The sequence below is a fragment of the Melospiza melodia genome, chromosome 6 (genome assembly GCF_035770615.1).
Source record: "Melospiza melodia melodia isolate bMelMel2 chromosome 6, bMelMel2.pri, whole genome shotgun sequence".
NCBI classification, from domain to species: domain Eukaryota; kingdom Metazoa; phylum Chordata; class Aves; order Passeriformes; family Passerellidae; genus Melospiza; species Melospiza melodia.
In genome coordinates this window covers 17,185,088-17,199,674 of record NC_086199.1, presented here as the reverse complement: position 1 = coordinate 17,199,674, position 14,587 = coordinate 17,185,088, and the positions used below count along the sequence as shown (strand labels likewise).

At 42.8% G+C, this 14,587-nt stretch overlaps 1 protein-coding gene across 1 annotated transcript; it reads left to right on the top strand.

The window, feature by feature from the left end:
- The first annotated feature begins 3,585 nt into the window (after positions 1-3,585).
- Positions 3,586-14,585, top strand: CALM1 (calmodulin 1). The gene is made up of 6 exons (XM_063160127.1): positions 3,586-3,682; positions 6,581-6,611; positions 7,549-7,692; positions 9,769-9,875; positions 11,342-11,477; positions 11,705-14,585. Exons 1-6 carry the CDS (start codon positions 3,680-3,682, stop codon positions 11,731-11,733), a joined length of 450 nt encoding a protein of 149 aa, XP_063016197.1. The 5' UTR covers positions 3,586-3,679; the 3' UTR covers positions 11,734-14,585.
- The last annotated feature ends 2 nt before the right edge of the window (positions 14,586-14,587 follow it).

Below are 14,587 nucleotides of genomic sequence, written 5' to 3'. Positions count from 1 at the left end.
TTGCCTATATGAAGAGAATTTTGTAGACAGTGTAAAAAATTGATATACCAAGAGGATTCCAGTTGACTTGAAAAGCAGTACAATAAATCTAGTTTGGGTAGCTCACACATATAACTGTCAATATTATACCCATGAAAACCAATCATTAATTTTTTCCAGTTGCACAGAAGTTGCATGCACATATATACTTGATTTTGGCTTTTTGTACTTCTAACCTATTATAAACTGGTTATCTATGCCTGTTGCCATAATATCAGCCTCCCAACCGTGCATTAATGATATGACAAACTTCTGTCCATCTGCTCTCCAATCCATTCTCTCAGGACAGATGTCTATGGAATGTTTTAATTTATTTTTTGGGGTTTTTTTAAACTTACATATATATAATATAAGAAAACAGTTGATACATGTGAGGCCATGTTCCTCATGCTCATGTTAACAAACAGCTAAAGCTGAAAAGCACACCTTGTATGTAACTAGTAAGGTTTATTATTTTGTCAGGTTCTCAGCAGAATTCCTCCTTATACCTTAGGCTGCTCCCAAGGAATGGACATGTAAAGTCTCTGCCAAAACAAAGACCAACTGTAAGATTGTAATCTTACCATCAAAGCGAGGCAAAATTTGGGAATGTAATACTTGGTAGAATGGTTGCAAGTCTTCCATTGTAAACATTTTATTTATTTTATAAATAAATTTATGAAATGATATTTTCTTACTATTGCAGTTCAAACACAAGTCAACAAGAGCATGCTTAGAGAGTAAAGGAATTTAGAACGGTAAATTTATCCAGTCAAAATTCATCTTAATAGCTACTGCAGAGCCCTCTGTTCATAGAAAACTCTGTGGCAATGGGATGGCCAAGTTCTCTGGTGTCAGGCACAAACACTGAGTAATTCCATGGCCCAGTCCAGCTCCCACTGAGATTCAGGAGATTTTGAATGAGGCTGTAGAAGATCCTGGCAAATCATTTGACATTGTATGTCATTGGAATGACAGGGGCATTTCTTGCCTGCCCACAAGTGAATGTAAATTTTAAGAGAACAAAGAATACCCATCAAGGTCTGGCTGTACAATTGAGTGAAAGCAAATTTACAAGGAACAGGGAGATGCCAATTTAGATGATTTTTTATTTACATTAAATAAGCAGCAGAAGATTAGTATTTTGTTTTGTTTACATTTATCTTTGCCATATGTCAAATTAGGAAAAAAAAATTCCCTTAGTCAGAATGATATTTTGGAACATGAGCTGTGAAATATTTTCAAACACAGAATGATGCAATTTAAATAGAAACGACTGCAGAACTCAACTGTAGCACCTTACTTGATCATCCTGATTTTTTTAAAATAAAGCAAGATAACTATATTCTAAACTACTTTAAAAGTAACTTGATTTCCAAATTTCATTTTAAATATAAATGAATTATTAACATGATCTGTCAAGAGTTAGGAAAAGTAGACACAAAAGGTTAAAGATGAGAAAAGTAGTAGGAATAAATGCACACCAATCCTTCTACTCAAAGGCCCTGTTAATGTTTGGCAACATTCACTGAATATTACTGAGTGACTTTCTACTCCACATTTCCAAGTTTCATCACGTCTGTCCAAATGCTGTAATGCTGATAGTTTGTAAGAGAATCTACATAAATTTTAATTACTTGTCTTATGGTCTCTTCTCAACAGATAAATCTAATCCCTTAACTTTTTAACAAGTGAAGATTTGGATCAATGGAAGAACGTATTACATGTGCTTAAAATTAACTTTAAGGAGATTGAAATAAAGCACCCACATTCTGAACTGTCACATTTAAATGTTGGTAAAATTATTCTTCTAATAATACATTTTCTTTGCAAGACAATTTTACAAATTTATTAGCCCAATATTTATGTAGAATTCAGTGTTTTAACAAGTTCATCACCTGTGTAAGACCAGCACAATAAGCTGAACAATTTGTACATGAACATTGTTCTTCACATGTCCCTGTGAGTCTCAGAGAGTTCCAAGATTCACTGGTCCAAGCAAACACTCTTGTAGCTTACACCAATCAAACATTGTGCCATGCTTTCCAGAAAGCCAGGAGAGTAAGAGCCTAAAATTGCTGGTCTGGTTTGAAAATGAAAGATCAATTATTTGCATGTTCTTCCACAGCAGGGGGGAAAAAAAATCAGCATCACTGTTTGGTAGTTAAAAAAAAAAAGAAGGCATATCAAAAAAGAGGAGGATGGGCATTCCACATCTAAAATGGAAGCTGTCTATTAGCCTATCATTTGCAGATTAGCCAGCTGCAAATTGGTTTTCTGACACCATTTCATACAGTAGTTGCTACACAAATATTAGAATGGTTTGGGAACCAAACTTGACACATTAAATGTGCTATTTTGTTTGCTGAGAAATCCCTCTACATTGCAAACAGGTAACTGTTTGCTTGCCAACCTATCTCTGTGTTCCAGAAAGGCAAGCAAATAAATTGTAACTTCAGTGGCAGAGCTATTGAAACTGTTAAACAGAACCAAACTGATTTTGTCTTTATTCCAAACACTGAAAGTATGCACGATTTTTCAAAATCATAGAATAGACAAATTAATTTCAAAAGATTTGCTATACTGCAAGCAGATTTATCAGAATTGTGACCATGCAGGAAATACTGCAAGCCTCCCCATCCAGAGAGAGGCCCAAACTAAAACCTTCAAATAAAAATATCTTGAACTAAAACAAATCTCAAAATCTAAGGGAACCTGTCATGAATGGAACCAAAATCCTAGATTTCAAAGTGGGTCCATGTTTGTGCTTCCATGCGTGTTAAAGGAGGTACAGTGTGAACACTACAGTATTTTTGGGGGGTTATTGCCAGTGTGGACAAAATCCTCAGAGCTGACAGGGAAGAAATGAAGAAACACTCTGACATCAGGACATGCCTTTGCTGCCTCTCAATTGCAGGCTTCTGAAGAGGCTGTGACACCTCAGTTGTAGACGATCCGATTCTGGATTAAATTTCGCCGTCGCCTGGATTTTGGTGCTTGACAAAAGCCCTATGATCAGTAAAAAGGCAGCTGTGCTCGCTTCAACATTTTAGTTTTACAGTCGCCGTCACACACGTCTTGTCGTGGAAAAAACAGTCCTTTATTAACGTTTTCCCCGTCCCCGCTCCATCATCCTCTCCCAGGTGCCGCTCGGGGCTCCCGGGGGAGCGCAGGTCCGCCCCGCCGGCGGGGATGCTGTCTAGAAAATACAAAAAGCACCAACTTGGCCGAGATGCCTCCGCTCCGGGGGTCCCAGCCCGGAGAGCGGCGGGGACCCGATAGGGACCCGGCGGCGAGGCAGCTCCCCGCGGGCTGCGCCGGCTCCAGCGCTCGGCAGAGGAGAACCACGGCCGGCCCCCGGCTGCCCTCGCCCCTCTGGGGGCGCTGGGCCGCGGGCTGCGGGAGCGGCCCCGCCGGGGGAGGGGAGGGGCCGGGCCGCCGAGGGGGCAGGGCCGCCCGCCGCAGTCACCTCGCACATAGCGCGCCGGGAGGAGGGAAAAGGGCCCCGCTCCGGCGGAGGGATACAGCCCCACGTATATAGCGGGCGGCGCAGGCTCACAGCCCCAGCACTCTGTGAGCCGCGCCGGGAGGAGGCAGCAGCCGCCGCCGCTCGTGGTCGCGCAGTTCGTGCAGCCGCCGCCGGGCCCGCCGCCGCCGCGCCATGGTAGGGGGCTCGTTCGTTCGCTCGCTCGACCGGCACGGGGTGCCCGGGCTGGGGCGGGGGCTGGTGCGCGGTGCGCTCGCTGCAGAGCTGACTGGGGACGGTCGGGTTGGTGGAGGCGGGCTGTCCCCGGGGAGGAGCGGGGGTGGGGGGAGCCCCGCGGGGGCCCTTCCCGCCCGGCTCTCCGCGGGGTGAGCGGGTCGGTGGCTGCGGACTCTTCCTCTCCCTACCCCCCGCCGCCTTGCGCGGGATCGCTGCGGAGCTGCGGCCCTTCCTCTTCCGCCGCTTCCTTCCCCTTTCCCCGGGCCTGCCGTGTGGGCGCCCCGGCCCCGCGCCCTCCCGCCCCGCCTCGCCTTCCCTCCCCTGCGGAAAGGGCCGGGCTCGTCTCCCCGGGGCCACGGCCCCAGCACCGGGCAGGGCGCGCTGCGGGGCGGGGCGCGGGTTTGCGGGCGAGGATCCCGCTCGGCTCCGGCACCAGCTGCACTGCGCAGGGAGCGGGGGGGCGGCCGGGGGAGGGCACCGCGCTGCAGCTACTGCGCCCCCGCCGTCCTCCCCAGTCCCCCCCCAAAAAAACGCAGCCGCGGCGGCGAAGCCCATCGCTGTCTGCATTACATCATGTCTCCTCCTCTTCCTCCCGGCCCCCGCGCACCCCCCGGCCGCGGGGACCGGGGCGCTGTGCGAGTTGCTCGCTTGGAAGCGGCCCAGCTCCTGCATGGGGGGCTCGGGGCGGGAGGGGCGCAGCCTCCCCTCTCCCCAGGGGCTGCGGGGGAAGAGCTCCTGCCCCAGCCGCCCGCCGGAGGAAAGGCGGTGGGGAGGGAAAGCTGGCCGCGGAGCCCGGGCGCCCTCGCGGTTGAATGATGAGGACGTGGTGTGGCTGCCGGCTGGAGAGAGAGGGAGGGAGGGGAAACGGGGACGCACTGCAGCAGTGGGTGGCTGCTGGCCGGGAAGGGCGCCTGTTGCGCCGGCGGGCTGCGAGCCTCCCGCCCCGCCGGCCGCGCGATGCCCGCCGGAGCGCGTCCCATCATCTGCCGGGTGCTCCCAAAACGGAGCGAGAGGAAGGGCTGGGATTTTCCCGGCGGTTTTTCGCTTCCTACGAGAACGGAGAAACAGTTGCAGATTGACCTCTAATCGCTTTTTGGCAATGTGGGTGTTCCTCGACCCTGCCTCTGCATCTCCCCTTCCCGTAGGAGAGGGCTGACATCACCAGGACAGGATTTGATGACTTGGCTGGGTGGGGTGATGGCTCCAGCCCTGGCTGGGTACCTTTGTCCTGTAGCTGTGCTTAGGGTATAGTTAGTGGCTGTGCTTGTTGCTCGGGAAGGTGAACCCCTCGGCAATGTAGGGTTGGGCTGTGTCCTCGGGCATCACCGGGTGTGCGAAGGTTTGGGGGTTTTATTTTGCGGGGGTTTTTTTGTTCCTTTTTTTTTTTTCCACTTGAAATATGATTTTAGAAACGTTCAGCGAGCTCTGATTAATGGGCAATGAACTGGTGCTGTGGGCTGGAGGTTTTTTGCCAAGGTGTGGCTCTGTTTCCTGTTCTGCAGGGCAGTGAGTCTGTTATGTAAATTCCTTAGATAATCTTTAAGTGAAACCTCGTATTTTCTGGAAAATCACAAAGCGTGCAGGAAGTCGAGGCGGATTTTGAGCACAAGCTTTTTTGCAGTTATTAAAGAAGACTGTCTTTAGCTATTTTACCCTTTTCTCCTTCCTCCAACACTGCATGCGGGGAATTGTTTAATCATTACATACAGAGCTTAAAAGAAACCCCTTACTTAGTTACAGATGACATCTGTGTATTTTTCTTAACATATAGAGAAGATTTTTCAACCCTATCCTTTTCCCTTAACATTGCATAGCTGATTAATTCTCCATTGTATTTGTTGCTCTTTGCTGCAGTTAGATGGCTTTTATACTTAATATTTTAGGACAAGAAGGGTATGGCTACCTTCTCTGACCTACAAAATTCTCTCTTCTATTTGTAAAAACATTCCAGTAAAATGTGTTTAAAACAAGTTACTACCTTGTATTCTTCAGTATCTATGATTAAGCATGTAAAATAATCTTTTTTTTTCTTTACTAGGAAAATACATATGTTTCCATAAAGAACTAGTTAGCTCCTTTGAGTCCAAACTGGAGCTTTTTGTGATGCTCTATCCATACATAGGGAGAGGCTTCTGGAAGGATGTGGCTATCACAGTCAGGCTCTAGAAAGCCCTTTTGATTACCCTGACCTGTATACCTTTGTATACAGCAGTGCCCCTTGATGTACAGGTCATAAACAGGCATTTTAAATCTTGCCACTTAAAATTATATATAAACAACCTGCATGTCAGGATGAGGCACCTTAAACTGCTTGGCTGAATGGAAAAATGATATGATTTCCTTTGTCAGAGGTGGCGACCATGTCGGTAACACAGAGATGCAATAATTTGTACCGTTGCAGCAGAGCCGCTGCTGTGGGGCTGCTGCAGTGAGCTGTGAGGGCAGGGCTGGAGCCGTGGGCGCCGCTCAGCCCCCGCGTGTGCGGTGCCCCCACGCTGCCCTGCTGGCAATGGCGTGTGCTGTGCGACCCCAGACACGGGGCATGGGGCGTTCTGTGCCTCTCTGACCCGCTGCAAGGAGCCTGCCCTGTGTCCTTCACTGCACCCAGTCTGATTCACCACGTTGCAGGATGGCGTTTGGTTCTTCATAGGCAGGTTCAAACCAAGTTAGCCAGTATGCTTTTGGAAGCAGCTGCGTGGTGTAGGTGAGTGCAGTCTCCTTGCAGGGACAGAATTCCAGGGTTTGAAAGTGACTTGATGAAAGTAATGATAAATTACTTCTGAAATTGAAAGGAAGTGCCTCATGGCTTGACAGAGCTAGTGGTAAACAGTATTCTAAAATGTTCTATTCTTCGTGTAGGCTGATCAGCTGACTGAAGAACAGATTGCTGGTAAGTGTTTTGATGATAATTTTTTTTTTTTGCTAGCTCTTGTGACTAAAAGAAAATATATTATCTCAAGCATAGTGGAAAAAAAACATCTCTGACAATTTTAAATCTGTACTACCACTTTTGAAAAGCACTCACTTAAAAAAATCCCAAACTAAAAAAAAACTACACAAAAATATTCTGGAAGATTACTGGTTCATTGCCTCTTAATTTAGACTTCTTATTCCTTGGACTACAGATAATGATATTTTTTTTAGATGTTCAGACTTGAGCCAAGTTCTCCTAGATTTCTGGCAAACAGAAATAATTGCTAGACTCACATGAACTACTTAGAGCCAAAGGAGGCCTAGGTACTCTTTAATAGAGTGAACATGAATTACAAATGAAATGGCAACAAATAAACCTCAGATTGGTTTATTGCACATTGTTACAAGCCAGTGTCTTTTAAATAAGTCTTTTAATAAACTGCTTGTAACTCAGGCTGGTCAGGAGAAGGAGCATTATTTGACCTTCTGGAGACCAGTCCCCCATTTGTGGCTGACTTGAAAATAAGTGGTAAATGACAATGCTTTTGTTCCTCTAAGTCTGTTAATTGTTAAGGGAACCCAGTGGCTCCTTTTCCTTATTTCAGACAGCTGCTGTTTGTGGAGCAACTGTGCCTCAGGCAAGATGCAGATGCATGGAAATGAATTACAGAGTTGTAAATGCAGATAAATAGCCACATGAAATAAGTTTGAATTTATTGTGAAAATTATGTATTGGTACTGTAAGTAATTTATTTGTGTTTGAGAGTGTTAATTCTCTCAATACAGGGACAGTTAGATAGAAAAAGAAGATATTTCTTAGAATTGTGTCAGGCTTTGTCAGTAGAGTGTATTTTTAGTCTGGTTTTTCTCATGCTGGTGATGTCTCTAAACACTGGGACTGTTTCTGCCTCTAGAATTCAAGGAAGCCTTTTCCCTATTTGACAAAGATGGTGATGGTACTATCACAACAAAAGAACTGGGAACTGTCATGAGGTCACTGGGTCAAAATCCAACAGAAGCAGAATTGCAGGATATGATCAACGAGGTAGATGCTGATGGTAAGTGTTGGGAAGGTGCTGTGATCATCTCTAATTTGTATGACATCCACACTGGGACTTAAACTGCATTTGCAAGACCATGACATAGAGCTCTTACAGCAGGTTCAAAATGCTGCATGGACTCTAAACTCAGAAGGATGTCAGAGATGCTATATCTCAGTATTCATGAGCCTAAAAACAGGCAATGGGCAGAGACAAAGTTATGCTATTTGTCTTTAATATTTTATGGGTCACAGGCTTCCTATTGCTCTCTGACTTGCCCTGACTGCCATTAACCTGTCTTTCCATCCAGCTTTTCTGTATGTGTTTTGTCAGCCCATAGCTTTACCAGTGTCTGTGGTTTTGGCTAAGGAAAAATGTGTTAGAAGTGGAATAGTATTTTCAATGGAAGTTCAGCAGAACAGGAGGAGTGTATAATCTAATGTATTAAATCCCTAATAGATTGAGAGGGGCTATTGGAGGTAAAGGCAGAAAACCCTTCCCATATCAAGGGATAATATAATAATAACATAATTAGGTTAATAATAAATTATACAAATTAGGTTAAAGAATAATAAAAAATAAAATAATAATAGAATTATATAAAAGGAACACCAGAGAGCCCATATTGAAACACATGTTGTATTGCTGAACTCCACCTAGGCTAACAGTTTTAAAAAGGAATATTATTTCCCCTGCTCAAGGATGTCAAGCCTCTAGTCATGTGTGTTGGTTGTGATAGTGATCTTTCTCTAACCATTTTGTAAAAGAAGAGTGAAAGTATATTGGCAAGAGTATAAATTACTGGATTATCAGGCCATATAAGTAAACTACTTTCTTAAAAAAAGTGTAAGTTGACTTTAACAGCTAGGTTTTTGCAGAATTTGATAAGTGATAAGTCTGCAGTGGTATGTAGAGTTTGTGTAGCTTCTTTAGGCTGCAGACCAAATGCTGCTCTGGTGGATTTAAAACAGAAGGAGACTGAGGACTTCAGATAAGTGTGCCTGCCCAACTGTTTAAATTTGGGTTACAGCAGAATGCTTTGCTATTCTTCTGCATGTTCATTGGGGTTGTTTTCAAAACTGAGTGTGAGACCTGTGTTCATATTTTACTGGTGCATAAAGCTGGCCATGATGATAAATAGCTGTGTATATCTCAGGGTAGAATCCCTAGGATGCAAGGATTTTCTTAAACTTCGTTAGTTGCACAATGAATTTAGTATGCTTCTTTAAATCAATGGGTAGATCTTAGTTGAACAATGAACTGTTTAATGTGGTTTTGTGAAGTACTTAATGTGCTTTTTTGGCATACAGAGCTGAATCCTGACTATACAAATCTAGTTTCTTCATCATACCACTTTTTCCCTAGCTTTAAGCAGCCTGAAATTTAAATCTTTGCTTTGAATGAAGAGCTTAATCTCAGGGGTGAGGCCTGGATGTCAGCAGGGATTTTCAGTTTTGCAGTAAAATACCTGTAAGAGCACCTACAGCTAAGCTTATCAGTAATAACAAATGTCAGCTTTTCTTGTGTCACTGGAATTTGCAGGTCCTTGTTGCCCATTAGAGTGGTTTGTTGCCCTTGTTGTGTGAAACTTTGGTTGATAAGGTAGTTAATTTTTAGAAAGAAAAAAGTATTTACAGTTTAGTTATGAGTGATGTTCCCAAATATTAGATAACCTTGGATTATAATGGCAGCTTAATATGTGTTCTTCCTGGAAGACTCAACAATTGAGAGATTATAAAAAAATTAAAAGGTTGATTTTGTGGGAGTTATTTGAAGTAAAAATAAGTGTTGTTATTGGTTAACCTTGATGCATCAAACTGGCATTTTACTTGTGGGTTTGGTGGCAAATGGTGTGGCTTGTCCTTGAAAGAAGGCAGCAGTTGATTTTGTGCTGGAACAGAGTGGCTGCTGCGTGTTACAATAGCAAAAAGGCAGTGGTAGCAATATAGAGAGGGGAACCAGTTCATCTATAAGGACAGTTAACAGAGCATCTGGCAATCTTGTCCCTGGCTAGGTCAAATGCCAAATATTTGTTTGTTTTGTTTGTGAAGAAAAGCTTGGAAGTTTAATTTTTGGAAGTTTTTTTTTATTAAGGCAATGGCACTATCGACTTCCCTGAATTTTTAACCATGATGGCCAGAAAAATGAAGGACACAGACAGCGAGGAAGAAATCCGTGAGGCATTCCGAGTCTTTGACAAGGTATTACTGAAAGTACAGCTACTCTTCTAAAGCAATAATGATGTCTGTATTTTCCTTAGTGTTTTCTCTCTTCTTGTCTAGAAGGAGAAAGAGTCCTCTAGTAGAAACAGGGGAATTGGAAACATAACAGGTTGTTCTGAATATAGAACCAGAACTGTTGCAGGCGGGTTCTACTTGCTTTATACAGCAAGGTCTAAGTTTTAGGCTCATCTATGAGGAAAACTTTCTGGCCTTTCCTTAGAAACAGACATTAGCAGACCTTAGTGCTTGGTGGGGGTGGAGGGGGTGGGGTGGGGTTTTTTTTGAGACAGGTGGATAGAGGAGGGAGATTTCTCTCTACCTTTTGACTTTGGGGGACATGGGGAAACATTTGCATGGATGCACATGTTTTATACTACCCTATGGAAGATTTTGAGGCCAAGATGATGTCATCAGTATTTGGAGGGACATGAAGTATTTCATGTTCTCTTTCCAAAATGTGAAATTTGAGGTTGCTTTCATGAAAACTTAAGAGCTCAGCCCCCTTGACCTTGTTTAAGAATAGCTGGGCATATATCAGTTTTCTAGAACAGAGGTTCTCCTCTTTGGGTTGTTTGAACATGACAGATGTTATACAAGAATTGTGTGAAGTAGTGGCTGGTGCAGCTGTAAAGCTAATGCAAGTGCATGTGTGGAAGAAGACTTTACTACTACTTTTTCTAGAAAAAAGGTGTCAGTCTCTAGTACTGTGCTGAAAATATGGGGGTATTTCTGCAGACAAGGTTAGTGTTAAAGCCACTGAGGTAGGTTATATATTGCTGATGGCCATATCCTGCTCTTAAGATAGTGTATTCTTCCAGTGTATGGAATTTCTGAAGTGGCTCAGAGTGAGCTCTAGGTTTAGATGTTGCAAATGGGGACATTGGCTTAGAAGTGTTTCTAGACTCTAGAATTTCTCTTCTCTTTTTAATTTTGCCATTAAACTTCTCAAAACACCTTATGAGTAGAATTTAAATGCATTCTTTGATCTGTTTTTTATCATCTCATCTGAAAAGCCTAACATAGTCAGCTGCAGTCTGGTAGTGTTAACAAAAGAGAAAGCTGGCTTCATTCTTGCTGGTGGGGAAGTGGATCTCTGCTGCCTAAGCAAGGCCAAAAAGAGACTAAACAAAAACTTTTTTGGTTTTGTCTGTGTTTATTTTTGAAAGCTCTTAAAAAACATTAAAAATACCTTATCACAACTACAAGTCAGGCATGCAGTTGTTATTGCAGCACAATAATTGTATGGAAGGATATGGTGTCATGCATGCCTCACAAGGCGGTGGGACTGATAGATGCTGCAGTGTGTACAGTGTGCCAGGTCTGTACATCTGTCCCAAGAGCTGCAAGGCTGCTTCTGAAGCAGTTACTGGAAACCTAGCTGTAGTTTCCACGTTGGTCACTCTCAGGGTTGTTGTTCATGGTCTTGTGCAACTCTTTTCTCATAGGATGGCAACGGCTATATCAGTGCAGCAGAACTACGCCATGTTATGACAAACTTAGGAGAAAAGCTAACAGATGAAGAAGTAGATGAAATGATCAGAGAAGCAGACATTGATGGGGATGGGCAAGTCAACTATGAAGGTAAAAAGATGCTTATCTTGACTCAAAACCATTATTCTGTCTGAGGAGAGCCTGTTGCATAGGGCATTAATTTTTAATACTTGTGATAGTAGTTATTTGCTTGTTCACTACTGTGGACAAAACCATAGCTGCAGTGAAAGGTGCTTTTTTATTCCAACTGTGTTTTAGACTCTCTTGATTTAAGTATGCTGGAGACAGTAAATCACAGTGACTTTTTATCTTTTCAGAATTCGTACAGATGATGACTGCAAAGTGAAGAGACCTCCTTTACACCTTTTTTCCTCTAGAAGAATCAAATTGAATCTTTTACTTACCTCTTGCAAAAAAAAATGTTCATTTATTCATTCTGTTTCTGTATAGCAAAACTGAATGTCAAATTACCTTCTGTCCACAAACTGCATGTAATGGTTGGTGGTCCTGTCCCTAAAAGATAAAGTTAAACATCAGTTTTACAATATAAATAATTGTACTACCTTGAAAATAAAAAAAAAAAGGAAGCACTTAGTGAACTCAAAAGTTCCATTTGCTAATGACTATTACACTGTTTGGGCTGGCCAGTTTTTCATGCATGCAGCTTGACAATTGAGCACAGTCAGACATGTGTATTAAAAGGAAAAAAAAACCTAAAGGATCCACTCTTGTTCAATAGTGGATTCTAATTCAATTTGTAGTATAAATTGTCATAGCTGGTTTACTTTAAAATTGGTTTATACCTCAGGATGGTATGCAGCAAAATGGTTGAAGGATGCAAAACATAAAGAAAATGCCCTAAAGGTTGAATGGTTCTCCTGTACGTAGCAGTGTGCTCCAAAAATAGGATGATCTTAACTATGGATGGCATGTCTGTTAAAATACTGGTTTAACATTGTCTGCATTGCACTATAGTGAAACGGGTGTCAGGCTGTTACCGTTCACAAAATTTTTAAAAGAAACCTTCACCAAGGGAGCATCTTTGGACTCTCATATTTTTAAAACCTTCTGTACCATGACTTGGAGCTGGCGGAGTAGCCTGTGGACTTCAGCACAACTATCAACATTGCTGTTCAAGATATTACAGTTTATGTCCATTCCAAGTTGTAAATGCTAGTCTTTTTTTTCCAATAAAAGACCATTAACTTAAAGGTGGTGTTAAATGCTTTGTAAAGTTAAAATATATATATATATAATTGAGATAATAAACCAAAAAAGCAGTAGGAAGGAAGTGTTTCTATGAATGACTTGCTGCTAAATTATAATGCACATGTATGCAATAAGTTATCCCCTATCTTTTCAAGATGGCAAGAACTGACCTCCTGTAACCCAAGACCTTTGCTATAAATAAATGAACTTGTGCTTGCCTTTCATATTACGACAATGTTAATTTAGTTGGTCTCAAAGTCGTGTAATGCTGACTCGTCAACTATCAGCACAGAAGTAACACCTCATTTCACTACAGTGGAGAGCTCTGAGCATGCATGTCAATACTGGGGAAACATGTATAGGTTGCTTATGTTTTTTTGACAGGTTATAAAAACTAGTGGGAGAATTTAAACAGCATGGACTTCATAGATATCTGTGATTCTCAAACATGCCAAAAATGCATTTATCTGCCCGCAGAAAGAAATCAAAAGGACATTTTACAGTATATATTAAAAAAACCAAATTAAGCCTTTTTGGAAACCGGGGCTATTATGTCTTGACTTTTCAAACACTTGCATGAATTTTGTGGGGTGGAGAAGAGGACTAGGGTTAATTTAAAAACGATCTTGTTACTTCTGCTTTGCATGCACTAGCAGTGCTTAGTCATTCCAGTTCTCTGAATAAGTGTTCTCTGATCCTTCAGCTTCCCCATGAATGAGTGGCAAAGCAGCTGTGTGCACTCTTCTTTGTCTGAAAGAAGAATGCTTCTTCTCTTTCTTTTTTCTTATTTTTTTTTTAAGCAGAGCCTCCATGTGGAAGGAGGCTTTTATGCTTGGGAGGGAGGGACTACAGCATAATTACTGACTAAGTTTTTGTTTCCAAATGTAATGGGTTGAAAACCGTAGTTGTTTGATTGCATTTGGTTTTGGGGAATATTGATACCATCTCTAGGAAGAGATACAGGTCTCCATTCATCCTGTCTAACTGAGGTGCGTGTGTTAAGAACTTGATTTGCTCAGTGGGGGGGTCAAGAGACACCTCCAGAAGGCAATTGAGACTGCCTGCCTTCAGTAATTCTTATTTTTTCTCCTGGGGGGTGGGGGGAGTTCTGGGTGACAAAGGACCCAGACACCTTAACCAAGTGCCTAAAGTTAGATGGGCTGAATGTAGGCAATTGCTTAGGTATCTGTTTGTTGCAAAGGCTTAGTACTGTGGCTGTGAATGCTGTCCAAGCAAACTGGCCTCAATGATGGGAATGTCTGACTACCATTTGAAAGCAGATTCTTGCATAGCAGCTGCAAGCTACTACTTTAGTAGTGCTTGAGAATGGCTGCACTGATTCTGTAGACCAGCTACTAAAGAGAACGTACTCAAGAGACAGGCAAGGTAGGAAGGATGGTTGCAGCTCTGAACTAATTACTTCTGCCTGGGTGTGCAGAGATCTTGTCTAGTAGGTAAATGCTTCTTACCATCTATCTGTCATTCACTCATGGTTGGTAGGGTAGTTCACCTAAGAACAGCTGCTTTTAGCTTACTCAGTGTGCTCTGTGCTTGCTAGCAGAGACCTCATCCTGCAAGAGGTTCTTGGCTTGATTAGAAATTGTCTGGCAGTGTGCAGTGTTGGTATGCCCTGTAACTGAATCTGCCTGGAGGTATCTAATTATTAACTGACTTCAGTACCACATCAACCTCGAGTAAATGTATCCTCTGTACAGGACTTAAGCTCTGTTCCCTTCTGCATAGTGAATAACTAGAAAAATGAAATGGTGTCATCAAGGTCTTTTTTAATTTTTTTAAAACTTTTTTTTCCTGTGAGTGTGTGTGTGTGGCTTTGGCTTTTTCCAAATGTGAAAGTGTGGGCTGGATACACTTGGTGCATGGCTTAGAAACATGGGACTGGAAAGAACTTCCTGGGTCATCAGATCCAGTCCCCTGCTATTGCAGGCAACCGTGTCATATAATCCTTTTAATAAACTGATCAAGCTTAAACA

Excerpts from the sequence above, each read along its gene's own strand:
- CALM1 (XM_063160127.1), top strand. Across the intron at positions 7,693-9,768 it reads CAACGAGGTAGATGCTGATG|GCAATGGCACTATCGACTTC; the intron begins GTAAGTGTTGGG and ends TTTTTTATTAAG. Across the intron at positions 11,478-11,704 it reads TGGGCAAGTCAACTATGAAG|AATTCGTACAGATGATGACT; the intron begins GTAAAAAGATGC and ends TTATCTTTTCAG.